This window comes from Poecile atricapillus, chromosome 1 (assembly GCF_030490865.1).
Source record: "Poecile atricapillus isolate bPoeAtr1 chromosome 1, bPoeAtr1.hap1, whole genome shotgun sequence".
NCBI lineage: Eukaryota > Metazoa > Chordata > Aves > Passeriformes > Paridae > Poecile > Poecile atricapillus.
This window is the reverse complement of record NC_081249.1, coordinates 133,442,508-133,470,480: the sequence shown is the minus strand read 5'-3', so window position 1 is coordinate 133,470,480 and position 27,973 is coordinate 133,442,508. Positions and strand designations below refer to the sequence as shown.

At 38.5% G+C, this 27,973-nt stretch overlaps 1 protein-coding gene and 2 non-coding genes across 6 annotated transcripts; all 3 read right to left on the bottom strand.

Moving 5' to 3' along the window:
• Positions 1–27,776, bottom strand: NAP1L4 (nucleosome assembly protein 1 like 4). Of its 4 annotated transcripts, none has more exons than XM_058833036.1 (16): positions 27,647–27,770; positions 23,852–23,883; positions 22,683–22,744; positions 21,159–21,258; positions 20,173–20,314; positions 19,982–20,068; positions 18,350–18,469; positions 17,692–17,763; positions 13,911–14,050; positions 11,923–12,068; positions 10,082–10,104; positions 9,346–9,465; positions 9,029–9,058; positions 7,744–7,800; positions 6,572–6,609; positions 1–1,277 (listed from the first exon to the last, which is right to left on the bottom strand). In XM_058833036.1, exons 2-15 carry the CDS (start codon positions 23,863–23,865, stop codon positions 6,604–6,606), a joined length of 1,119 nt encoding a protein of 372 aa, XP_058689019.1. In that variant the 5' UTR covers positions 23,866–23,883; positions 27,647–27,770; the 3' UTR covers positions 1–1,277; positions 6,572–6,603. The 4 variants fall into 4 exon arrangements, with proteins under 4 accessions (XP_058689019.1, XP_058688998.1, XP_058689030.1 ...); XM_058833015.1 differs by lacking the exon at positions 6,572–6,609 and adding an exon at positions 25,959–25,999 and having other exon boundaries at positions 27,647–27,745; XM_058833047.1 differs by lacking the exon at positions 6,572–6,609 and having other exon boundaries at positions 27,647–27,776.
• LOC131575026 (small nucleolar RNA SNORA54) lies at positions 16,382–16,502 on the bottom strand. The gene has a single exon (XR_009276672.1). It is a non-coding gene; the product is annotated as a small nucleolar RNA SNORA54 (small nucleolar RNA).
• On the bottom strand, positions 19,655–19,782 carry LOC131575027 (small nucleolar RNA SNORA54). The gene has a single exon (XR_009276673.1). It is a non-coding gene; the product is annotated as a small nucleolar RNA SNORA54 (small nucleolar RNA).
• Positions 27,777–27,973: the final 197 nt, after the last annotated feature.

Here is a 27,973-nt window from a genome sequence, read left to right as displayed (position 1 = left end):
TCATGTTTCACAACTTTAATAGAATATTCTATCTATTCTGTACAAATTGAAAACACCGTATTAAGTTACAAATGTGTAAGGTAAGGCTGGAGCACTCTACATGCCTGGTCACAGTGTTGATACAGCTGTTATTCAACTGCTGCCAGAGGTTGGTAATGGATGCTGAAACTAGAAACGTGTACCTTAAGTGCCACACAACAACAAAAGGTAGTTTTGAAGACTTCAGAACTTTAAATAAAACAAACTGTGGAATGGAATAATTTCAGTGTTGCAAGTAAGACACCCAAACTTCAATTTATTGAACTGACTCATTTTGATAAATTTCCGTGTTCATAGTGAAAGGTCCTTTCATGCTGGACACTAAGAAATAACTACTGGAAATTGTCTGGTTCTTTGGCTGCAACCCACTTCCACCAACAGCAACAGTTTGGTCTTTGCACTTTGATCTTCATCCAAAAGAGTTGTCATTTTGATGCGAATTTGTTTCTTCTGTCTAGACTACAACATTGAGACCACTTTGAATTACCTGTTTTACAAGTACCCATATTGTATGCAAAAGAGGAAGATTTTTCAAGTATATTAAAAACTATTAAAAAGCACTAATTCTGTCAAAGTACTTACAAACATGAATAAATAAATAGTAAGATGAACAACTAAGTCTCAAATATGACACCCTCTTCAATGAAGTAAAATTACTTCAACTCAACTGCTTGTACTGAGATAATAAATATGACATTTAAAGCTGCTTAAGCACTAGTTCAATCTGTAGGTTGCAAGAAACATTAAAAAAGGGGGGAGGGAACTAGCAAAAAAGTCATATTGCTCTATCTGTTTCAGCTACCATACATGTAATCCATTTACTTCAGCTTCTCAGCACATTGCTATTCCACAATTTTCAATGTTGAGCAAGAAAATGGATAATCCTCACATGGTAGTCTGGACTATTCCCCTATGCATAGGGCAAAAGGCTCTAAAGGCCTATTGACATACTTAGCTACAGTGTACCAACGGCTGTAGAGTGTGCTTTATTTAAACCTCATATTTCCCAAATGCATTGAAGTTGCCACTGTACATGTTAAGCAATAAAGTTAGTGAAAATCATGCATTTTAAAACAAATTAATTTTAAGCATTGTTAATAAGATTGTGCTGCAGCGATAGAATATCCTGAACTGCAGGCCAGGTATCCAACTATTTGTTACAAGTTGTTCAAATATCACTTCCAAGTGGTATTTCCTTATTACTGTTGTTTGCATTCAGCAGGTTGGCTGGACTCTTTCTGCATAAAGGGAAAGAGAAAATAAACAGTTAAAAATTAAACTGGCATAAAAGAAAACAGTTCAACAAATACAGAGAAACTGGCTATGCAGTTCTGAATCAACTAGGTGTCACTAGCATGTACAAAAATGCTACATGAAAACTCAAGCTACATCATAAAAGGCCAACAGTCACCACATTTACTTGGCTTCCCCTTGCCCCCAGCTGCTTCGTACTCCATAACTTTTCATTTATTTTTCTGCTGTTAACACTGCATCCTGTAGGCCAAAGTTCACACAAACAAGAAAGCAAACCACCACCTACTCCCCTCAACCAGAGGCTGTATCTGACTTCCAGCTCTATTTAAGCAATTTTAACAATAAACTGCCACCTCTTCCAGCTCTGAGGAGGGAGGAAGTCAGGCTGCTTATTCTGCAGCACGTCTCAGTTTTTCCTTAGGAGCCTTGCCCTTTCTGCTAAGGTGATAAAAATGTAATTAATGTGTTGACTTCTTCTAGGTTCTGCATCACCAGCACGTAACTATTCAATAATTTAACACTGGGCAAGAAGTCCATATGTTAAACCAAATATGTTAAAGTAGAAACACCTTCATTAGGTAGTTTAACAACTTCCCCTTTGGCAAAAGAAGTGTATTTGGGAATGAGAACAAGTACTCAAAACAGCTAAGAACTTCAGGTTTACTCTGCACTTCTTGCTTTTTTCCCATTGTAAAATAGCATTCTTAAAAAGCAGAATTTATTCAATGAATTTCTACTTTGCTTCTCCCCTTACCATTCCTAATATAACTTATACACAAACAGCAGTCACAGAAACCTGCTGCAGTCTAGTAAGGAAAAATAAAGGAATAAAACATGACACCCCGAATGTCACTGATGCAAAGTAAAATGTTCCTTAGTTACTATCCTAAAGAAGAGGTTTATGTGTTATAAAATATGTACCCATGCCAAGTTCAGTGTACATCAAGAGCTAAGACAACTGAAGTGTTTTGCCTCTAGTGAGAAAGAACAGGTGCAACTAATTTAAACTTCCTTATCATGAAGTTTTGCCCTTGATAACCTGCACTAAATCCAGGCTGTTTCTCTGTTCCTCACCAAAACTGCTTTATGGTCAGAGTGGTCATATCATTCCCGCTGCAATTCAGGATTAGAGCCAAATGCACAGATGTGTCAGAGACCTTTCAGACTTCTTCCTTGTGGTATTCCTCACCCAGCACATCTGGCTAACTTTAACTTTGTCCTCTCTCATCTGCCTGAAGTTCCAAGTAACACTGATGTGATTTAAATTGCACTGATCGGGGACTAAATACAGGAAAAGGGATATGTTTACACAGAACACAAAATTAGCATTCTTGCTCTTAAATTAAAATTTAACTGCCACTGGTAGTACATTGCATGCTATTCCTTTTTATTGAGGGGCAGGCAAAAAACAGCAGCCTTTTTATCTGAAGTTTTTTAAAGGTTTGTATTCTTCTGTTAACTGCTTGGTATTTGAACATGGCCACAGTAGTGTGGAGGCAGCTTCACTTCCTCTCCTCTTTGCATTCTGGATAACAGCCATGATAAAATAACAAAGCTGCTATTTAAAATGTACTTAAAAAATCTTTCCATCTCCCTCCTTCCTTCCTAGTCACCTGTTATATTTAGATCAAGACACACTTAGGTTGTCCACTGCAACCATTTCCATCAAATCTTAATGATCAACCAAAGCACTTGTTTTATTTTCCAATAAACTTAATTATCTTTTCCTTATTTCTGTAAACACTTAAATCGTATATACTGCGTATAACTGCTTATCCTGTAAAAACTGAGTCACAGAGATCACAAAGTTCTTTTTTAAGGACCTTTCAGTGTTGATTACTGCTCTCAGACAAAAAAAAAAAAAAAAAAAATACAGTTTGAGGGTTCCCGGATCTGAGTCAGTTGTTGGAGGATTTTGAGACAAATACTGCTATTTTTTTAGGTTATACTTTAGGGTGTACCTGTGTTGGCCATATATACCAAATGTTTAAGCAGGACCTAAGTATCAAGGCACTATTTCAGATCCAGACTCCAACACAATCCATGTTTTCCCACCACTTTAACACACAGCACTGGCCTTACTGAGGAAGCCAGCATGAGAGCTCCACGCTGCCTTCAGCTACCCTCAACCTCGTGCAAGCATCTCACAGCCTAATCCCAAAGGACTCCAGCATGAAGAGACCACAATTCCCTCCCAGTGTTAATAGCTGCTCCAGCAGGCACATGCACGTTGGAACTCATCTCTGGCCTTTGCTGGATCCTGTAAGATCAGGGTCCAGACCCCAAGCTGTGAGTGTGATGGAGAGCCAACATCCAGACTCCTTCAGGCTGGGCTTTAAAGGCTGAGCCTACTCTTCCTGCAGAGCCCAGACTTGGTGACACCGGGTCAGCCAACCACCACCACTGATCTGCCTTAGCCCCTGTGCCATTTATCACCTCATCCTGGCGAGGTTTCTGTTCATGCTCTATTTCCCTATATTAACTTCCCATGATATCTTAGTAGTGAAGTGCATTGGCCAGGCAATAAAGATCAGAGAGACTTGAACTAGCAAAGATAAGGAGGAATTGCATCTTATTTAAAAATAAATGTAGCAGTAAACACATGTATTCAAGATCACTACCAGGGCTACAGAGACAAGAATTCTTCTGGTTGTAAACAGACTCTTTACAGTAACCATAAGCAGATTTAAGTTCATCTTAAAATTGGTAGGATTTAAAATTTTTTGTATCCTTGAAGTATTTCCTATTCACTTATTCTGTGCAAAGAGTTTTAACTATTCTGGGCCTTTAACTTCGGTTTGAGATGCCGTTCCAATGGATATGAACAATCTGAGTAAAACTCCCACCTATTTTTGTCTTTTGCTAACGAAGATCAATAAACAGTTTTTTCTTACTCCCTCTTACTTATTGCCTCACTTTCTCAGAATTAAAAATTGCACCTAAACTTTGCAAGAACCTAGAGCTAAAACAGAGAAGAAAGGTCTGAGTTAATACTGCTTTCATAGCTTTCCTACACAAACCCCACCATGTCTGCCCATCCAGTTCAACTGGTGTCCTAGAGGACAGGGACGCAAGACCAAAATTTCCATGCCATTTATTATAGCAATTTTATTTTTTCAAAACATTGAATTTCTGCTAGTCTTCAGTGTTTAAACACACTAGGAAAGATACATTCCTAGGTGATTCAAAGAGCAATCAAGTCTTTATCTCCTTACTTTTCCAATTCACTTTCTGGGAAGCTTCCCATCTGCTAATGTAGCCATGCAGGAATAGGCAGATCACCAAGATCTCATCTGACTCCCCAAGAACTCAGCTGCCAACAGCAGTATCAAGGCAGGCAGCAGGCACTAAATCTGATGTCCTTTCCAGTGAAGAAGGTAGAAAGCCTTTCTGAAACATCTTCAGTGGAACAGTCCAATTATGGGACCTAAAGCTGAATCTTATCTTTAGTTCCTATTCTACGTTACTGAATGAGAAAAAGCAAGGATATCAAAATGTAAACCCCAAGCTAGCTGGATTTAAGTAAGCAAACCTAACCCATAATGTCTCCCTCCACCACTGGCTCTGGAAATGAATTTGCGGCTGACAGGTCCTGCCACTCTAACACTGTAACTCAGAAGACAAAGGACCTTGAAGCCCATGCAGTCTCACACGCACAGAGCAGCTCTTGCTCATGATTCAAATCAGCACTCTGCATTATCCTGTCAGCTACTTCTCAATTCAAGCACAGCCTCAGCAAGGTGAAACAAAGGCAGCTAAAGGAATGGGACATGTAAGCACATAGAAAAACACACTAGACAAAACCAGCTACATTATCCAGTTTTGTAGCATCTTCTGGAGCTACTTTCAATCTGACTGCTCAGTCTTCCAAAGCCACAACTTATATATGGCACAAGTGCTTTGTGTAAGAGATGATAATGATCTGGTTGTATCTGAACAACTCAAATGTACTTAAAATTCACAGGAAGGAAGAAGGAAAAGTTCACAAAGCAGAAAGTGTTGACATGCAGCAAATGTACTACAACAATAAAGGAGGAGGTAATATGAAAATGACTGAAAAGGAGAAACTGGATTTGAAAGGAACACAGACTAATTATTTTTGAGTACATGAAAAAGAAAATTAATCTAGATAAGAAAAGCAAGGGGTTGGGAACTAGAAGGCAAAGAAAGGCAAGGAACAGGGAAAGAGGACCAAAAAATGGTACAAGCAGGAGAAAGAATGGAAAACAGGACAGGACTGGGGTATCAGTGTCAAAAAAGAAAATAAAATAATTCCAAGTTGACTTGAAATACTGGAGCCAGTGATTTTTAACTGTAGGGAGGGAACACACCTGTGTAACAGACTGCAGCTGGACAACAGACAAGCCACTTTGACAAACAGATATTCTATTACTGCAGGTGAACCACCAGCACACGTATGCTGAGTTACCAAAAACCAACAGAAGCACAGCTCCATTTTGAGTTTAACAAAGGCAAGGAAGGGCACAATCTATGCAGAGAGAATGAGCTGGAAGGATTATAGCTTCTTCTAAATAATTAAAATAAAAAAACACAAGCCTAAAATACCGGGGGGGGGGGGGGGGGGGGGGAGAAGCATGAAGGCTGTTGCAGGCATTGTTCTCTGTGAGAAATGGGATGAAAGGTGAAAGATGACAGTATACAACAGAAGGAACTTTGTCTTTCTTCTTTTAAATAAAGAGACAGGTGAGCAGAAGAACAATACCTGTGCAGAATCATGAGAGATCAAGGAAAGGCTTCTAAGAGTGACTGCCTGCCTTTGTCAGGCAGCATAAATAAGACACTGGAAAAGACATCCTAAGTAAGCTGATGACTTAGAAGAGTTTAGGAAGAGCAGAGATGATGTTTAGGAAATAATTTGCAAGTGCATTAGAAACAGTAAAGAGATGCAACATCAAACCAGAAACAAGGAAAAATAAAGTCTGACAAGTCTCAGTATCTTTTGTCATGTGTATATGAAATGCAGTTTGATTGCTACGAAGGCAAAGCAGAAAGTATGCCAGCAAGGCAGAGAGTAGTTCTGAAAAATTTACTTTATATAATTTAAAGGTACCTCTACACCCATTTCTTTCTACTTTTTACTAATAAAACCTAAACTCTGAAGTCACCAATTCCCCATTTCTTTTCCCCATACAAGGAAAAAAAAAAACAAACCAAAAAAAAAAAAAAAAACCAAACAGAAAACCCTAGAAAACAAACCACATTGCATGACTACAAATGGAACTCTTGGGAGTTACGTATGAATGGAATTCCACCTTACCTAGAAATGTATGAATGAATAACAGACTTATATTACACCTAAATGGGAAAAAATTGAAAGGAACTGTCAGCATGGATGAAAAGTGAAATGTACAAAATAATACAGGAGGCAACAACCATAACCTTCCAAGATAACTTCAGCTTTCTTTTCCCTACAGAATACCAAATCTTCTAGAAAGATACTTCACACAAACATATGTTGAACTGATATTGTTTCTCAGTTGTCCAGCTTTTTCCCAATACAGGTACATCACTGCATCTGAATCCTACAGAGCAGAGTCAGAATACTGATTTTTGCTAATCTAACCCTGTTTGATTAATCTTTTTACGAGACAGACTTTCTTTAGTACACAGAATTTCTCATTAAAGAAAAACAAACTTGACTCTTGATAGTGACAAAAACCATTTACAAATGATACGATGATGTATAAAACTATATAAAGAAGAGTGACATATCAAGCTGCTGTTAAGACTTTTATCCAAAGATCAAGCAGTTTTGCATGACTTTCACTTTTTCATCTGTCTTTATAAAAAATTAAAAGCTGATGTTTTAAGAACCATATGAACACAAGTCTGTCATCACTGTCCCAGCCTCACTAAATAGAAGCATTTACCACGACTGAAGAACTGAAAAATACCTATCAGAAGGAATACTAACCCTCAAGGCTGAATTTTAAGCCAGGTATCATAAAGTTTCAAATTCAAAGTTAAGGATTAACTTTTTTTGATTTCTAACCAAGTACAGACAAGTAGAGTCTAACCTGCAGCCATCAGGACAATGATAAAGAACAATTCTATGGAAAAGAAAATAAACAAGCTAGCTGAGATTTGTCAGACTAATTCTAGCTTGAAGTCCAGCCAAAGAACATCTGAATATGACCTTTCTAAACGAAAACTATATCAGCATTACACAGACATGCCATTAAGAAGCAAAGGCACACAGTTTGGAAATTATCTCAGTGCATGTTAGAAGACAAAACCTGCATTTTCTCAACTCATGGAAACATTAACTTCCCTTCTAAGAGCAATTTGAGTGCTAAAGGTAATAAAAACATTACAGTCAGAAGCTAGGGTGTTTTTTTTTTGATTAATCTTTTCACAAACTATCATACCCTTAGCGACACTGCTCATGATTATAGCCTGTGTTATGACTAAGCACACAAAAGCCCTTACCTTAGGATCACTCTCTGCATCTTCCTCCTCTTCTCCCTCCTCTTCCCCCTCCAACTCCTATGACAAAATAGAAATAAACTAACAGAAATTAAAACAGGTTAAAAGTGCAACTTTTTGTAATGGACAAAAAGCAAAGTAGCAAATTAAATTATCGCTATATTCCAGAGTGTTTCAGATGTCTGCACTGGGCTGACTTAAAAGAATTCAACGTTTTCCAGGTTTAAAATGCAAAATCTTTAAAACATGATATAAAGGTCTCAGTACGGATGGATGCTGCTACTGCAGTCCCACAGCAATTTTTAAACTTCTACCTAACAAATTATTTGGAATTTTAGTTCTGGTAATAGGTATATATGCTTGATTTTGTTCTTTGTTTCAGTCTCCCTCCAAAGATTCTGTCTATTTAAATTACTGTGGACAGGCTATGCATTCCTGTGCAGGATTTTTGTACTCAAGTTTTACAACTACATCCAAGTGATAACATATGGCACTGGAAACTGATTATAAATACATATACACATTTCTATCAATACCCAGCTTAAAAAATAAAAATATGAAAATGTTGAGTCACTCAACAGCCTAAGCACAGAGAAAAAAGAGACTGCATGCTGAAGGCTGCCAGCTCACATCAGATCAGCAGCTTGATAACCTCTGATGTACTCTGCTATGCTGAAGCTGACAACAGCCAGGGACGTACCTTTGACAAATTAGCAAAAACAGCACAGTAAAAGCAGTAAAGCAAAACATGTAAAGGATATTAGTTCATTTAAGCGTGGTAATATTTAGTGGTTTTGTGCAAAGCCTTTCACAGCATGTTTGTGTTCACACAACACTACTGCAAATAGACCAGAGCCAGCCTACATTATTTATGCTGAGCAGTTGCATACTTCTCCCTTTTTTACTTGGCATTTGGTTAAGACCCAGACTTCAATCTTATGACAACTAAAAGCTGACAGCTGAATTCCACTACTACCTAAGGAAAAGATATTTATCATGCAGCACTCTAGGGAAAAAAAGAGCTTGTCTTTAATATTTGACTCATGTCAGAACACAGCTTTCAACATACTAGATAAAAAATGTATATATGCTCTTGCAGAAATTACTTTTATGAAAAGGAAAAACCAGGCACAGTTTTGCAAGTCATGAATGCTGAAGTCTTTTGGAAAGAAGTACCATGCACAAGAGCATTTATGAACAACTGTTTTCTTCTCCATATAGAACTATTCCTAGCACTGGAATAGAATAGGTAATCAGTAATCTATAAAAAATACAGTGTGCATCTCACCTCCTCTTCACCTTCTTCATCTTCTTCAAACTGAAAAACAAACCCAAGGTTTAATTAGCTCTGCTGGTATTTGCATAAAAACTTCTGCATTAATAGGTGTAGCATAATCAAACACTATAACTGAAACTAATCCAGAAGCAGATTAACAAGTCAGAGCAAGTTGAATGACCCTTTCCTATCCCCCAAGTAGCAGGAATCTCTTCAGGGATTTTTTTTGTTATCCTCACATAATTAATACTTCATCCTAGTCTAATCAGAAAACAAGAAGAATGCTTCTATATGCTGACTAATAAACGAAATGCTAATTGCATACATACGTTATCATCATCCTCTATAGCTTCCCCGGTGAAATACAGCACAGCACGAGGGACTATCCTTTCACGGAAGAAGTGTCCAATTTCAAAATCTGCTGCTAAAGTGAATTCTGAGTCTTCATCCTGTAAGACAAGTCAATTTGAGTTTTCTACTGCAAATGCAATGTGCTACACAGAAGCAGTTGAAAATATTTCAAAGTAACAGGTTTGGGAAAACATCACACCGTCATCACCAACTTTCAGGTATAGGCACTTTCAGCATACTTAAATTTGTAACAAAATCTAAATCTGGATTTGCAGAACTGAGATTTTCTGTACAAGCCTCCTAGACACAGGTTAGTGTCCTGCCAAAGCACCTTTTGTTGAAAAGCTCACACAGACTTGGCTGGCTCTGACATCTGACATAGCAGAATTGCTCAGAATGCTCCAGACTGATTTTTAAAGAAGTCAGGTACCAGCTATGCTGTACTGCTGAGTGGGCAGGGAAAATAATGACCTCCCCAACAGCGACCACTGGATATGTTTTGGATCAGTGAGTAGTGTAACAGTGACCTGTCAATGGATTACTGGGAGAAATTGACAGTATCTTTCACTTTATCAAGGTGAAGCTCAGCTTTGTCAAAAAGCAAAAAAAACAATAAAAATACACCGTACTTAATAAAAGAGCCTTATAGTCACTATGCAGTGACTTGGCAAAAAGGATGTGGCAAAGAGCAATTGTGCTATTTCAAAAACTTACCAATGACTCTCCATCACCAGATACTGCAAAAAGGAAAAAAAACCAAATTTAAGAAACACTTGTATAGTCTCACCAACCTCAATAGTCAAGATGACAAAAAACAGTATAAAGACCTTCTCATACTAGAAAACTTTCAGGATATAAAGGCTTCACAAGGCAAGTATTAAAACTATGACAAGTATTAAGTTAAACCTACAGAAATCATACTTGTAAGAATTTCATGTGTTGTAAAGCATCAAAGCTGCCATTTGGATGTAACAGATTTTTGCACAGGAAATACTCTTTCTACAAGGATGGGTTCAGAAGACATACATGTTGATTCAGAGGATCAACATATTTGGTTTCTCTATTAATACTGTAATTACAGTAACTTCATTTAGCTGGAGCACTACAAATCATCTCCTCTCCCCAAAAACAAGTGGAACTAAACAGATGAACATTTTGAAATTAATCTGCAAAGCATTGTTGAGAAGAGGCCCAGTACTGTAACCAGCATGGAACAGGGTGGGTGTTTTGTTTAAAGAAAAAACCAACCAACTAACCAACAACAAAAAAATCAAGTAATGCAAAAAACCCCAATACAAATCAAAATGTACTTCCCTTCTCTACACTACCATGTGATCTACTGTAAAAGTGATCATTTGGCTCAGTTCTCACGTTGAAAATGCAAGTATCCACTGCCAGCAGATGTCAGTGTCTTATCTTATACAGCTAATTTCAAAGCGTGCCCTTTGAGTATTTAAAAGAAAACTTAACAGCAGACAAATCTCCATCCTTTCCTCTAAGCAGCAACAAAAATGAAAGGACATTTCTCTACCAAACCACCCCCAACTTTGGAAATATATATCCTATGTTTCTTAACCCACATACATGGGAATTTGCAGTGGTAATTAGAAGGGACAGGTAGTTTGTTAATAGCCCACAAAAGAACCAAGAACCATTTTGCTCAGTACACCTCTGGAATCACGGAACAGTTTGGGCTGGAAGGGACCTTAAAGATGACTAAGTTTCAACCCCTCTGCCCTGGGCAGGGAGACCTTTCACAAGACCAGGTTGCTGAAAACCCCATCCAGTCTGGCCTTGAACACTTCCGAGAATGCCCACAGAAGTTATGAATACCCCAAGCTGTTCCAGTGTCTCACCACTTTCACCATCAAGATTTTCTTCCTAATATTTAACCTAAACCTCCCCTCTTTTGGCCTAAAGCCATTTCCCTTGTCCTGTCAATACATGCCCTTGCAAAAAGTCCCTCACTGCCTTTTTTCCAGGACCCCTTTAGTCCACAAAATAAACTACTTCCCTCATATACGTTTGCTGAAGAGGACAAAGAAAGATGTACCAAGAGAAAAATAATGGTTTTGGGATCCATCTGGATTGTTTAATATGCGAGTACACATCTAACATCAGATTAGGAAAATGAGAAAATTATGTACAGAGTATCAGGGACCACTGATTAATCATAGAAGAAACTACAGAAAGTTCTGTCCCAGAGATTTCAGGGAAACCTCTATGCTGTAACTTGACCAACAATGGAACACATTTCTTTTGCATGTTAGAAACAAACTGATGCATGGAGCCATCCTGTGGTAAAACACGTCAACTTCTTTAAGAGAGTCTCTTTCTATACTATGAATTCTGTTTACACTGCACACCCATTGGTCAAATTCTACAGAATAATCAGAACAAAATAATCTGTTTGGATAGGCAAGAGTTTGCAATCCTCCTCTAGTAAGCACTTTACGATGCAGCAGCATAAACAGATTGAATATTTAAGTCACTTAAATACAATTATATATATAAACATAATGTAAGGATCCTAAATTCTTAATTTCCAAACTTACCCTTTATTGGACTGAAGAAGTTAAAAAATGAATCATTAGGTACTTGTTTAGTAATTGTCCGAACAGTGCCTCGGCCCTTGTGTTTCTGTTTCTTCTTGATTGTTTTAACTGTAACATTTTTTCCTTTCTTCCAGTCAATGGTACACCTAGAGACAGCATGTAAGAAACAGCATTTTAACACAAGGCACCAGGGAAAAAAAAGGAACTGAGCAGCAGAGCAACTTCATCAAGGCCAAGATGGCTTATCACTCTCTAGATAAAGCTGCTTGACAAAATATGAAGTGGATCATAGTCCTAGAGGTGATGTGTACGTTGGACAGGTCAAATATTTCCCTGAATGAAAATGCTATGAAAGTCTGTCTTGGCAGAGTAACCACTCTACCCACAATTCAATACCTCTGGCCCAACAGTTGGAACTTCTGTAACCAAGGACAGGATGAAGCTATTTCAGAAAAAATCTCACCAGTCAGACTATTGTTAGAATACAATACATGATATGCTTTAACTACAGGTCAAGGCAGAGTCCATTTACCCTAAAAATGCAAGTCCAAAGAGTGGCCAGGGAGAGGGATGTTTGAGCTCTCCAAAGAGCAGTGCTCAGACTGACTTGGCAGCCAAGCACATCAAGCTGAAAAGAGCCTAATTTTCAGTTCCATTCTGCTACTGTACAAACTGATACTCAGTGAAAAGTCTCTCTCCATTCAAACAAGTTTAACCCAAAGCTGCACATGGCAAAGAGTGAGGGTCAAACACAGCTAATTCTCCTATGATGGAAATAATGGTGTCACAGTAATCCTTAAATGCCTCAAAAAATCTTGTCCTATAGATAGATGGCCAAAGTCACAGATTTATACTTGTATAACAAAACACAAGACATGTTTTCCTGCTCTACCTGTACCATATCTAACACCTTCCTCAGGAAACATCTAAAGTTTTCTTCAAAAAGGAGTGGTCTGTTACTTAGGCACAACTTTCACTAAACATCCAAGAACACATTTTGCCTCACTGCAGGTGAATGCTGGATTCAAAAGCCAACATGTAGCACTGAAAGTCCAGAGTTTTTGAGGTTGTCAGCATGCCTTCAAAAAACCAAATATTTAGGATATTTTCAGTATTTAGGATATCTTTGAGTTAGAAAACCCAAAAAACCAAACCACAAAATACATCTTTGAAGGGGTAGAAAAAAAACCCTAAAAACCATATGATCACCAAGAGAAAAGAATTCTTAGATGCTAAGAAAAATAGGATACAAAAGCCATTTTTCATTTGTGTCAGCTCTGCTCTGGTATGGCACTGGAATTTAGTTATAGAGCAGAGATCATGGATGAGAATAGAAAGGGTTAGGTTAGCTGGAACTATTCTTTCACCCCCAAAAAACTTTAATGTGGTGTTCAGGTCAACAGACTTCCAGAACAGACACGAAAATTCACCATCCACAGCTGTTTTCTGATTATGTTTCGCAAAAATCAATAAAAATAAAATTAAAAATAATTGCTGAATTAGCCACAGCTGCCAGGATCAAACTGCATGGCCTTTATGTTCCAGCCCCAAAACAGGCTATAAGAACATACAGTACACGTGACCTATTCCTGCCTGGTGATAATAAACCAATTCCTGCTGGAATAAAAATTGCTGAGGAGATGACAAGAATCCAAGAGAGTCCAAGACTACTTATAAGACTGAGGAGGGGGGTAGTCTGTGAAAAGTAATGACTAAAAATAATTTACCCAGTTATCTGGAAATAAAAGGTTTGTTACCTCAATTAGAGAACTATTAAATTTGAAAGGTGTTCAATTTAAAATGTACACAATGTTAAAATGTATCTCCGTCTATGCATCTGTTACTTCTACATGCTGAGACCATCGCCCCTACAAACATTCCCAGTTTTGAAGTCAGTAACAACTTTATCTTTACTAATCATTATCACAGTTAGCAAAAAAATAAGCATTTTTATTTCAGAAGCTTTTTGGAATTTCAGTTTTCCTTACCCCTCACAATCAACTATTTCAGGTCCTTCAAATGAAAAGGGATCTGTCTTGTCTGGCTCCGACTTCATCTTGTATGTTTTTGTCAGGACTGAATTAGAAAAGTAGTCATTGGGCCCAAAGTGGAACTCTAATGAGAAAGACTGGAAGAAATTTTATGTTACCATTAACTTTCATCTATGAAATAGTCCACCATCATAATTATCATTAATCAAAGTCTGACAATATGAAAAAAACCCCTATAATTTGCTGACAAACATATTTCAAACTACAGCAGAAGCAGGAAATTATGAATGTCAACAAATTTCAAATGAGCAGGAAGCTACAATGACCTTGGCTTAGATTTCACATAGAGAACTGCTGTCTTAAAAGCAACCTTAGAAGTAAGTATTTTGAGAAAAGTCTTGATTCATTTCCTGTGGAAGTCTCTCATCATCCTTGCACCAGGGATGAAGCTGCTATTTTCAAGTATTTTTAACAACAGAGCCACCATGTAGCTCTATTGCTCCCCCAAGTCTGATCAATATCATGATCTTAAGAGAATGAATCAGATTTTACTTCCAATTAAAGCACAATTTAGATTGCAGGAGTCTATTTAAATAGCACATTCCCCCAGGAACCAGAGGGTTTTTTCCACTTGATAATAGAAAAATCCTGCAGAAGAACACTGACTTCATAAACTGAATCCTACAACCAGTATGTCTCAACAGCTTACAGCCTGAAGCAGGTGTTTCTGTTTACATTTGAACCTCCTCTGGCACCCAAAAATTGTTTGCAGAGATTCAGTTTCTTCCATGGAGAACAAAAGGCTCCAGTTACAGAAAACCATGACATGCATGATGCATCAATTTTCAGATCTGTAAAAGTTTCTAAACTGCTTGCACCACTTTACACTCAGGATCAACTATGAACTTTTTACAGTACACCAAAACTCAAGCTGTCCTGGAACTGGAGAAACAATAAAGGATAAAGGTTTCTGACAGCACTGATTTAGTGACTTGAAGAGGGAGAAAGTCTGCAGGTCAGTTTAGCACAACAGAAGGACTGAAAGCCAAAGCTTCCAACACCACTGCTCAGCCACAGCATGTGTAACAGTTACCTTAAATATATGATTTACTCCCCTAGTAATATGCCTTACAAATTGGCCCATATCTGCATACAAAACAGATTACATAACAGCGAAAAGATTGACCCTAAATATACTTCACCAGGCATTCTTCAGACTCAGGCCAGAAAATTGTCTGTTATCACCAAGTCTGCCTTGCCATCCTCTTTTTCAAGGCTATTCATGCATGGACAAGATAACTCAGGACAACAGCCTGCTCATCACAGATATTTATCCCTCAGTCATCTCCCAAAGGCCCCTAATCTTCCTAAGACCCCATGAATCTCCTCACATGACTCATACCTGTTAAGAAAGTGGTCAAGGAGTGATGGAGACCATTGACAACAGCAGCCTTCCCAATCCCCGTGCTCCCTGTTTAAGGGCAGAAAGCCACTGGGACCCAGCAGTACACTAGAATATATCTGTTGGCTTCACATTGGCTATTTCAGCTTTACTTCCCTTTAAAGCTATTCAAGACAGCTGCATGGTCTGGAGGCTGTCTTCAGCTAAGGCTAATCTCTCCCTGGCAAACACGCTCAGGGGAAGAGTTACAAACTTAGCTTATCCACTACCAGTGACGAACACTCATTCCCAAATAATCCCATAAACCAAACTGGGGCTATAAATAACCAACCAGTGGCACTACTTATCATGCAGGATCCCAAGGGATAGCAAGACAAAAATATCTGTACACACTGCATTTCAGCATTTCATTGTATACCTGCTAATTAGGAGACAAGAAGCTTCAAGCTCCACATAATATTTGAAGTGCTGTAATAACCTTTCCAACACTCTTTATTTATCTCAACAACACTCTTTATTTAATTAAAAATGTTCTCATGAAGTTCAAAACAAAAAAAAAAAATCCTGCCTTTTTTTAAGCTACTTAAGTCATACCTAGATGCATCATCCAGGTCTGAATATGCTAGCTAAAGATCCTGATGTTCAAATAAATATGTAAATAGAAAATATAAAATGCATGTAAGTTTATCCATATGGTTATAAATAAGTGAAAGCAAATAATAACGGAGTCACGCTTCATGCAGATAAAAGTTTCTATACGCAGGTCATAACAAACAGGACTTTGAAGCACTTTAACTGCAGTCAGGTAAATCGATTTTCGGAGTGCCATAACTACGATTAATTGCTTTGGGTCAACAGTAAATCAGAAAATTCCTAATTAACATGTATTTTTTTGGCAGCAAAACATAATCCCCAGCAGAATTAGTGAATCTGTGGGACACTGGTTATGTGAAGTTTGTACAGTACGAAGGTACCACTGCTGCACCAATTTTCAACAAAAAATTACAGATAAGACAGTCACACACAGCTGAAGAACAGGTTTCACTCAAGCAGTCAGGAACACATCCTTTGTCTCCAGATACAGAAGGGACATAGAGTTTGTCAGCCTTCCATTATTGGATTTAATGTAGCACTGGAATGGAACCTATTTACAGAAAAATGCTGTCAAAAGGTTACGAACAGTGCAAGACCACATAAATCCAGTGTTTAAAGAGTTCTTTAACTTAAGGTATATAACAAAGCTGAATGAGAACACAAAAATGATGTAGGCAAAGAAAACCTATTCCCATCTCATCCAAATGCCACTGAATAGACAGGCTTCAAGATAAAACAGCCAACTTCTCAGAATACCTTACTTCGTGCTTAGACAATTCATTTTCTTCATAAAACTCCTATCCTCTCCCTAAGCCCCAGCAATCTTTAGAAACTTCTCAGTTTTGCTCTGCCATACTACTTTCTTGCCTGTTATCAGCTTGAGTGTTTCAGTACTAGAACAATAAAGACAATAAGGAATAAAAACAAAAACGAAAAGAACCCCAAATCAGCTTATTATTAACCATTTAAAGCTATTGTGAGAAAGTACTTTTGTTTTTCTTACGCAAATCTTCAATGATGATTGTCTTGCATTTATTTCAGGCATTATCAGAAGATCATTACTCCGTAAGGCAAAACAAAAAATATCAAATATAAGAAAAAAGCCACAATGACAAAATTGAAAGAAAGTATGTGTGGGCTCAAATCCCATCCTTCTCTCTGCCTCCCCTTCAAAGGGAATTCAAGGAATAAGCATAGTGTGCATAAACTGAATAAGCAGCAGAACAACTTCTTTTTAACGCAGTATCTGTTTCTGTACATCAAACTTAAACCAGAAGATTTCCAAAAATAAAAGAAAGCAGTACTTTAAAAAATACTCATGAGGTACACTTCTAAAATACTACCTAATATATTTTCTATTCTTTTCAACAGTCACAGTACCTATAATCATTGTCTTTGATTAGTATTATCAAGTCACATCTCATTTGATAAAATATTTGATAACCAGAATTTTTCCCGCAATTAATTTTCAAATCAAAAGCAGCCATGTAATTTTATTACTAAGAGCAGCTATACTTGAATTTGAGAGAGAAAAAGAAAGCAAAAATTAGACAGAATTGAGCCAGAAACTACAGTAATGTTGGAGCTGTCCAGGCTAAGAATGAAAGAGCAAAGAGTCAGGAAAGCTGAAGATAAATCTTTCAAAGGCAAAGCATAAAAATAATAGCTTAATAAGAAACCTGCCCCGCACACACTACAGCCAAAGAGAACCGAATGAGCATTTTGGAATGCTGCTCACTTCATTATTACAATCTTCCTGAGAAATAACCAGAGAAAACTCACCATAGGCTGTCCTGGTTCAGAAAACTTCACTTTAATATCCTGCAGATGTTTCAAGATAGGTTCGTCATATTCCTAAACAGAAAAAAAGTATAATCCAATTTAGCAGGCAATATTTAGAAAAACAGTCTCTCCTTAAGAAAGAACCAAACCTTGTAACTAATTCAACAATTTCAGCTAAAGTAAAGATCTGGATCTAAATTTCTTAATGATGGTTGCAAATTCTATGTGCCAAATTCTCAGGATTTTTAGGGCTTATCTTCAGTAAACAAAGCTGCCAGGATGTATTACTTAAGATCAGTAACTTGATTCAGAGTATTTATATTACCAGTGAGATTCACAGAAGACACACTCCAGGGCATTTTTCTTTAACAGCATTAAAAGCAATTAATACAAGTGCAGGCATAAATATTTATGCTATTTAACATGAATTCAACCAATCTACAGGTATTTTTATAACCTTGCAAAAATAATCTTTTATGGATTAAACTAAAAATGCTTGTCCATCATTTTAAGCATCTTCAGGGATTCTAAAGAGTCAAAAGATTTGGTGTCGCACACCAAAGGATTGATTCACACTCCACAAGGATTGACTATTAATGGGAAAAGCAGTGATTCATTTAACACAACAGAAGTTGTTCATTTCAGAGTAGAAACTTACTTGTACTAATTCACTTAGCATATCTACATTCCTAAAGATAGTAAACCAGAAGTCTGGAATTCCTTTGACATTTGTCTCTTCTGCTTTTTCATCTATTACCACTGCATTTTTCAGGTCTCCCTGGGAAAGAAATACAGGAACAGCTAAGAAATTGTGACTTCTTAGTATATTTAATAAACAGAGACAGGATTACAAAACAATTGCCATCTCTGAAACTATGTTTAAGGAACATTTGAATCCTACTGTTTTTCCACTCTACAAATGAAGTTAAGAGATACAAGGTTTATTTACACAACTGGACATATATACAATTTAGATTTACATTCAACTCATTTGAAATTCTTCTGTATGAAGATTAAGTAGACCAAGTGTCTGCTTCACTGATTTGACAAACAGAAATAATTAGAACACTTCATCTTCCTGTAAATGGAAAAAACCATAAATGCATTTCTATTTTTCTATTAATCTCATTTCTGTAGCTCTGTAAGCCACCTACAGCATTTAATCTAAAAATTTAAAATTTAACTTTGCACTCTGAAATGCTGTTTCTAATTATTATTTATATAATATATATAATTGTATCTAAGTATTTATAATGCTGTGTCTAATAATTACTATTTTGGAAAACAGGATGCCCTCCACATAACTGATGCAAAATGCTATAAGAAGGAAGAATGAGGAAGTCATTTCTCAATCCCAAACAATCCTGGAAATTCAGTCTGAATTAGCTGCACCTTTCCTTTTACACCACTAGATAGCAGCAGATATTTAAGATGTTTTTTGGCAGTTGCTTAGGTTATGAAGAGCCAGGAGTATGAAGTTGCAATTTAATTCCCATCTAGACACGTTTCTGATTTTATTGTGTGGAATATAGCCTGTCAATGCTGTATTTACATAGAGCCTAAGGAACGTTTTTTGCTCATGCACATGGAGCACTGTGTCATGCCAAATCTCAGGAGATCATTAAAAACAAAGAGAACAATTCACTTTGAATACAGAACAGCATCAAAAAAAACACCAAACACTTAGAAAAAAATCAGGCTAAGGAAAAAATGCAAAGAAAACCTAACAGAATGGCAAGGAGAGTTTTCTAAGTAGGCTGCTTTTCTGAGACAAAGTCTGAGCACACATCTCCAGAAATTATGCTGGGAAAGTAACAGGCAGCCCACAGACTATATTATGCCTCCTAAATCTAGACAGCTCCTACTCAATAGACAAGTAGGAATCCACCAGCCAAGCAGACATTTTATTAGCCTGATGTTTTATAACAAATGTTTCACCTGTATTTATGAAAATGAAAGCTAATGATGTCCCCCAAAATAATGTGGACAGGCAGAGAACCAACCAGTCTTTGATTATCTTAGGGTTTCATGTAGCACTGGAATGGAACCCATTAGCAGGAAGGTGCTGTTAACAGGTTACGAACAGTGCCAACAAAGGCAGCTCCTCAATTCTCTCGAGTGACAAATTTGAAAACAGGCTAAGCTAATGGTGTAGAAGCTTTCACTGGACATAACAGCATATTCACCACAAGAACACATCACTGACACAAAAGTTCTTTCAATGGCAAGAACAAGAATTTAACTCTGATAATCTGATATATCCATAGTAGATGACCCAGTTTATACTCACAGCCAGTTTTTCTTCATCCTCATTTTCACTGTGCCATTCTGACTCTGCATCTGTGGGTTCAGCTTCCCCATTAATAAACTCTCTTCTCTGTGTTAAAAAAAACCAAAATGTAATAATTGAAGATGTAAAATTATATATATCCAGAACTGACAGGAACAGAGGAATAAAAATTATATACATAATTTTCCCACCTTATCAAAAAGAGGTTGATAGAGTGCTGCATATTTTCTCTCTAAGTCATGTACTTCTTCATAAAATTTAGCTTCTATATGGGCACATTTCACCTGGAGCTTTTTCAAGGCATCAATTCTTCTTATCACTGCTTTTGGAAAACTAAAAATCAAAATGATTTAAGGTTAAAAGTTAGTTGCCTCAGGACTGTTTCACATATCACTGAGAAACAGGTTGCTTATAACTACGTGCAATTTTTAAATAAAAGGCGTATGTCAAACATACATGTTTCTCCAAAACCTATTTCAAAAAGTTGAAAGAATCCTCTCCTACCCAAGTTGTTCTCAAAGGTGTTATCTTCTGTTCCATTCCCTGGGGCCACTACCCTCCCCGTGTAGTTCAGAGATCTGAAATTAATACCTTTGTTTACACCTAAACTTTGAGACTAGATTTGTGTTGATCCATCTGTGAAAAATAACAACTGTGCATTCTACAGGATAAAGCTTTGATTCATGGGTCATACTCGTAAAGCACACATTGCTCATCTGCACTTTAAATTATTAAACATTTAGATACACTCATCTAAAAAGATCTCTTTATAGAACTTATGCTCTCTAACCAGCTACTCTCAGTCAAGAGTTAAAAGCGTAAGTATTTACTAAAGGCAGTATTTAAATCTACTTTACAGTCAATATAAAACTAAGCTTCAAACTAGAGATATACAGGTTGTGAAATTTCCATTAAATCCATGACAGCAATCTTATAGAAATCATCAGTCAATGTAGCACATACCTTGTCAGAATAAGGGTCACAAAGGAGGGGAGTTATTTTTTATCCAAAACAATAAATGGCCAGGGTAAACAATGAACAGGACAAAATTTTGTTTGCAAGTTTGCATAAGGTAAAACTTCACTCTTCCTTCCAGAAGTAAGACCATATGAATCCCGGTAGTAATATTCTATTATGCTTTCAGTCTTTCAGAAATTTTATTATGCCCAGTACTTACGTTTCAATGTAACTTGAAGGAGTAAGTGCTGTGTTGTCAAGACGCTCCTGAAGAGATGCCAGGACCTGTGGATTTTGCATCACTTGGTCTGCCAGCTTTTCTATGAATACAGAAAACCCCTTTTAAACAAATTTGCATAGATTTATAGAGCTTTTATCATACTGTGTCTTACAGCTGTCACAGTAAAAACACTATTTTCACACCTCAAATAACACCACTGTTATTTGAGGTGTGAAAATAGTGAGTATTTTACTACTAACACAAACAATTACTTCAGGACCAGATTTCAGGAATATAAAGTTGGATAATGACAGAAAAAGCACTTTTGTCTTTGCAAATCTACCAGTTGCTTTTACAAGCATTGACAACATAGGCAAATTTCCTGGTTTCCCCTTATGTAAGAAAGTACAAACCAGAAGCTTCTCTACTCTCCTTCTGTATTAGCTGTACCTTAAATGCCACATATAAATTTGAAGAAGAACCACTGAATTATACTTCCAAGACATCTGTTTTCCAGTTAGTATGACTCCTGAAAAAACCCTTCCAACTTTGTGTACTGTGTAATAAGCAGCATAGCACTGTGCCCTTGAAAACTACTAATTTTTTACCTCAAGATGGTTTTGCAATCTGTAAATACAACACTTCCCAGAAGACTACTTTTACAGGAGATTAGATTTAAAATGCTTTTGGTTAGGTGTTAAAAACCCTTACATGCACAGTGTCATGGTGTGAAGACTTTTGCTTTTCACATCTTTCCATTCTTTCTCAGTGCTCTTTTCCCCTGACATTAAAAACCCAATAAAGTGCACAGCATGCACTAACAAGGTGAAGCTTTTATACACTTGCACTTGTGTGTTGCTTTGTTTTTCTTATTTATTTGAGATTTTGTTGTTTTTTCTCAATCCAACTTGACCTTAAAAATTATTCAACTGTGTCTACCAGTTCTCATGTGATTTCCAATCTCCAGTCACAAAGGATTCCTTAAAAAAAACAGGTAACGAGGGAGACCTAAAAAACATTCAATGGCCACATATATGAAGCATATTTCAGTGTAACTTACAAATTTGAGTATTTGGAGAAATAATGGAACTGTAGTTTTTCTGCACACAGAAGTATTAATTTGAAAAACACTACTCAGCAGTTATCTCTAGACCTTGCTGATGGAGAATAAAAACTTCCAAGATACATTCAAACAAGACAGTAAAGAACTAGCATACAAACAGAACTGCTCATTTGGATAATCATGCCGACAAAGAATACATGTTGTTACAAGCCAGTCTTTGCAGGCCTTATTCCAAGGGTGTAGTGAGTCATTTCAGGCAATTTCAAAGCATCAGAGTCACAACACATAAAAAAAACCAGCCTTCACTCTGGTTTTGGCTACAATAAACATGGAAAACATCAGAAAGTGAACAGTTAGCCTAAAAACCATTATTTTGCTTTCATCTGTGAACACATCTTCAGTTTTGACTGTAAAGGCTTATTCCACTTCTGTAACATCACCTACTACTATGTATTTCTTACCTTTTTTGTTGCTTGCATTTTTAGCAGCCTCCAGAGAATCTGAAGCAGTATCTTCTGTTTTACTAAAATAATTCAAGGGGTAACATATTAAGATAGCATCACATTACACAAATATCAGCATTTAAGAACAAGTTATTCTGAAGTTTTGATTTACTACAGACATGTTTTATAGACAAGTATGCCAATAAAAAACATATTTATGTTGTCAAGCTTGTGAAAACTCCAAAGTTTGGATATGAAACTAGCTCTAAGATGAAAAGGATGCAAAGGCAAGGTAAGGCAAAAAAACCCCAGAAATAAACCAACCACAAAACAAAACATAACAAGTCCAAAACAAAAACCTTTGACAGATGAATTCATCTCATTAAGTGAATGGCTGGCTGTTCATGTGTATGATTCAGTCTGTGAATCATGTGGCCATTCACTCTGCACAGGAAAATGTTATTTCTCACAAATAAAAATAATACACTTTCAGTCTAAGCAATGAAGAAAAACATGGGAAAGGATGCAGGTACAAAAGGAAGATGAACAAGAGACAAAATCTCCGTTTTCAACTTCTCTATTAAGCTCTTTTTGATAAAAACATTCACTCCTATTCTAAAAGAGATGTCCCTGGGCCTCCCCATCTCCCTGCTGCAATGTCTTCCATCTCACTTCCTGTGCTGGAGGAGAGGGCCCAGAACGAGTCAACAACCAGACAGTATTCCCTGTGCTCCCTGCCAGTTTAGAGGTCACAGAATGCACATTGGATATTGCTGAAATTAACCCTAACTCACACACAAAACCAGAAGAGATATCACACATGCAAATAAGTATTATCAGGTACTGGACAGACCAGCTTATCCAGCACTGCAAGCTTCAGAAGAGCAGCAGCACATATGGATTTGCAGCAGTTCCACAGAAATACTGTATCTTCAAAAAATACTACATAAACTAGGAAAAAAAGGTGCTTTTCGCATGCTTAAATTATGCAAATTAGAGAAATACTAAGGCTCTACAGTTCTTTAGAGCATTTAGAAAAACACTACCATTTTATTCTTATCCACGTCTGGTAATGCACTCTTCACAGGTTAAAAAAAAAAACAAACAAAAACCTCTCCTGCAGAACACCAGATCTACAGTTGGCTCTAACTACCTTGATTTAATTTCAGGTAAACAGTCCAACATACCTGTTATCTGCCATCTGTGTGCCTGTATCCACCTGCAAGTTGAAAAGTAGTGTTTAAAAATACTTGAACAGTAATTTGTTTATCTCAACAGAAGATGAAAATAGAACAGGTCATTGTTTAAAACCTCAATACAAATTAACAGCTCCTGGTTTTTCTAAGAAATTCATCATGCATAATCCCTCACAGTAAACTAAATAGCTACCACAATACCCAACTCAAACTGAAACCTGCTCGGTTTTTGAAGTCTGCCAGATGGTTTAACCCTCCTACAACTTATTTCTTCTGTTAAATACTCCAGATACTAATGCATTTCTACCCAATCACGGGTCTTCAGTCTGCAGGTAAGTGCTACAGTTTCCTAGATTAGCTCAGCATTCTCTCAAAAAAAAAAGAGCCAAAGAGGAATTCATAAATGTATTATTTTCTAATTCCTTGACAGCACCATAGTAAATAATGAATTTTTAATCTCTGCCTATATAGCACACTTGAGCAAAAAAAAACAATGACAGTTCACACAAATTAATTAGAATAACTTCCAAATGACTTTTTTTCTTTAATTACCGAAGCAGAAAAATATGTTTCATTTGTCTGTCTAATCAGGGTTATTTTTGTGCATAGCTGCTTCTGCTGCTCTACAATGTGCTTAAAACTGTTGCTAGATAAAAAGAACACTGAAGTGAAGAAAATTATTTACCAAGATGAGGGGTTTTGACGTTAGCTAAGAAGACAGAATCCCCTGTATAAAGATTTGCTCCTTATTTATCAGGAGTCAGAAAGTGAAGAGGAAAGAGAGAAGTTAAAATCTTGTTATTAACCATTATTGGAACCAAGTTTAGCACAGCTACCCCAGCCCCCAATATCTAAATTAGCTCTCCTGAGAAACCAGAGGGAGCCAGATTGTCTAACTTACTCTGCCATTCTTTCTTTTCTGGGGTAAAATAGCCAAGCTTGTACATGTATTTCAGTAACAGAGATTGGGTGTTTTTTAAAAAGCTGACTAAGAATTCTAGTAATCACTATCTGACACAGGTGGTATTTTCCACTACCAAGCTTCCATGAAAGCAGATGTTGGTCTGTGAGTCAAGTTCAGAACAAAAAAGTAGCTTCAATCATTCATCAGTTGACAGGTCTGATTTCTCCAACTCTCTGAAGGCCAAACAAGCTGATCTCAGGCCCAGCTTCCAACAGAGGGCTACCAAAGAAGAACCCAAATGCTAATGCCAACTTGAGCAGCAGCCCAGACATTGCACGCACTCTTCCATCTGGAAAATGCTGAATCCTGCACACAGCTGCAAAAGCAACACTTTCAGAACCATTTCAAATAGAGTTGAAAAGCATTGTTAGTTTTCAACAGTACTAACAGTGTACTTCAGATTATTCCACAGGAAGTTGTTTACATCTCCCATACAAGCCTAGAAGCCCACCCTACAGGTTAAGCCCAGGAACATAATAAAGGGGCTTCTGGCAGAGTAGGTGTTCCACCAGCTCAGGCAGATTTATTTCCAAACACTTCCTCTTGCCTTAAACATAACAAGAGAAAGTGGCAATGCCAGCAACCACCTGCCAGAGCAAAACAGATTTTTACGATCTCACAGCTGAAGAAATAAAGAAGCATAAATTAATCTTTCCTTCCATGGCAACAGAAGGCAGGGGAAAAAAGATACAATTTAAAAGGCAAAATAGTGCAAATTTACCTAATATCAGAGTTCAGCCAACAAGTTATATGATCCCAGTAACTATTAGAGGAGGCAACAGTAGGCAACTAAAAATGTAGACTCACATTACTTAAAAATTCTACTCAGAGACTTGTGGCTTCCAGCCTAGGCCCAACAACCGAGCTAACAGAACAAACTCTACTCCGCACAAAAATTCTTCTGCTCAGCTCTTTGTGCTGTATTTCCTGCAAGGACCTACTTCTCAAGCCTGCCCAGAGAAGACAAGATCCTCATGTGTGTTTGGAAAACATGGAATAATGTTTTAATAGCAGTTGAATTAGTCTCCACTAGAACAGACATGAATTGGGCATGTTCTGACAAAAGCCACTCACCAAGTAACAAGCAAGAATGAAAAAAGAAAAAAGACACCATTCCCTGGTGCAAATACATACTTCGAGTCTTGTTTCACTCCCTAGAGTTGTGCCTTTGGCAACTGGAAAGTAAAAAGAAGTATATAAATAAATAATTAGATGCAACTTTCTTAGAAGACAGCTTGTGATTCCCAGTTTCATTCCAGCTGCCTTGCACTGACTTCACTGCCACAGAGTCACCAACAAAACTGCTCGGGACAAGCTGGTGAGGCCAGTGGAGGGGAGAGAAAGGCATTAACTTTTAGAGATAAAGTTAAGCACATACCAGTTGAAAAAGAACAGTTCCAAAGCACTGAGCCTTCATATCCATTGTCTTCATTACTTTCCAAGCAACTTCAGAGGCAATGAAGACATGAAACAGCAACCAGAACCCAAGGAAATAACCCGAGCAGAAGCCATCACTATTATTGCTGCCACCACCACTAAGAGGCCAAATTAGTGCCTCACTTCTTCTGGACAGTTCCCTGTTTTCAAATGACTCATACAGATGAAGCTTTGGGGATGGAGATCACCTCTAGCCCCTGTCTCACAAGGCAAGCTACTGCTGCAACTTGTCTGGCACAAATGTCACACACCAGGATAGGAAGCGTTAATTACAAGGACGGTATTCAAGGGGAAAATCTGGCACTGGCAAGATGTACTCTTAAGTGTACACGGAATAAACCTTCTCTGCCTTGCACAAACCTTCTAAACACAACTAAAATACAAAACAGGAAACTGAAGGACTCCTGAATTCACAGGAAGACTACTGCCCACGCCTGCTAAGTGTTTTTCGTAACTACAACAAATCAGAAGGGAAAGTTACAACTTCCGTTTCAGAGGTACTGAGACGTAACCCCATGGGAAGCCACAAACAAAACAGTCGGATACTTCTTGAAAGGATAAAAACAAAGGATCATGAAAAATTGAGGAAGAAACTCATTAAACTGTTCCACAAGCCCCGGACATCAGGAATACTTAGGCTCACTTCCGAAATTTTCTTAAAAGAACACTATTTTGTTTAGAGATGACCTCATAAAAATTTGCCTAGTGATTCTGGTTTCATCAATAATTCTCATACACGCTTCTCTACCTTTATATTTTAAAGCCTCGTGAGCAGATGCTACAGGGAGCCTGGCAAATCCTACGGGCACCGGTATTGAGCGTAGTAAACAACTGCAGCAGCAGAGAAAATTTCAAACAGGCACCCAACTTGGAGACAGGGAACACGAAATGCAAACCCTCGAACCGCCGGCTGCGCTGTGACTGAAGTAAGGGGAAAGCATCGCATTCCAACCAAGCAGCGAAGGCCTTAACCCGAGCACGGCGGCGTGAGAGCGCCGGGGGCAGCGCTCACCACCACGAGCCCTCCCGCCCTCCTCCTCCCTCGCTCCCCCGGGAGGGCGGGGACAGGGCGGGCGTGCTGCCAGCCAGCGCAGCCATACATGCGGCCGGAACCCCTGCGTTCCCCGCTGCCAGGCACGGAGCAACGCGGGTCCCGTTCCGTGGGGCCGAACTTCTCGAACCGGCCTTAAAATAGAATCGCGGCAGGCCGGGCGCAAACCCCTCCGCGCCGGGCGGTTGCGGCCGCCGCCGTGCTCCGCCCCTGAGCGGGCCCAGAGAGAATCCCCAGTTCCGCGCCGCGGTGACGGCGCCCGGTTCGGCTCGTCCGCCGTCCCCACCAGGTGCCCGGGGCACAGGGCCCAGAGCCCAGGATCGCCTGCCCTCACCTGCCCGCGCCCCTCACGCCGCAGAGGCCGCAGCGCCGCCGGGCTCCTCGCAGCCTCCTCGCTCGGGCAGCGCCACCGCCAACAAAACCGCGTCCTATTGGCCGCGGCGAGGGCCCCTCCCTCAGCAAGGGCGCCGCCGATTGGCTCCGGCGGCGCCGCGGCCGCCACGCCGCACGCGGGCCATGTTGACTGTCCGGCCGTGCGGCGCTCGGCCAATCAGAGAGCACGGGCGGGGGGCGCGCGGGGCCGCGGGCGCGCGCGGGGCCAGCGCGTGATGCGGGGCGGGGCGGGGCAGGGGGGGAACGGCGCGTGCCCGCGCCCTTAAAG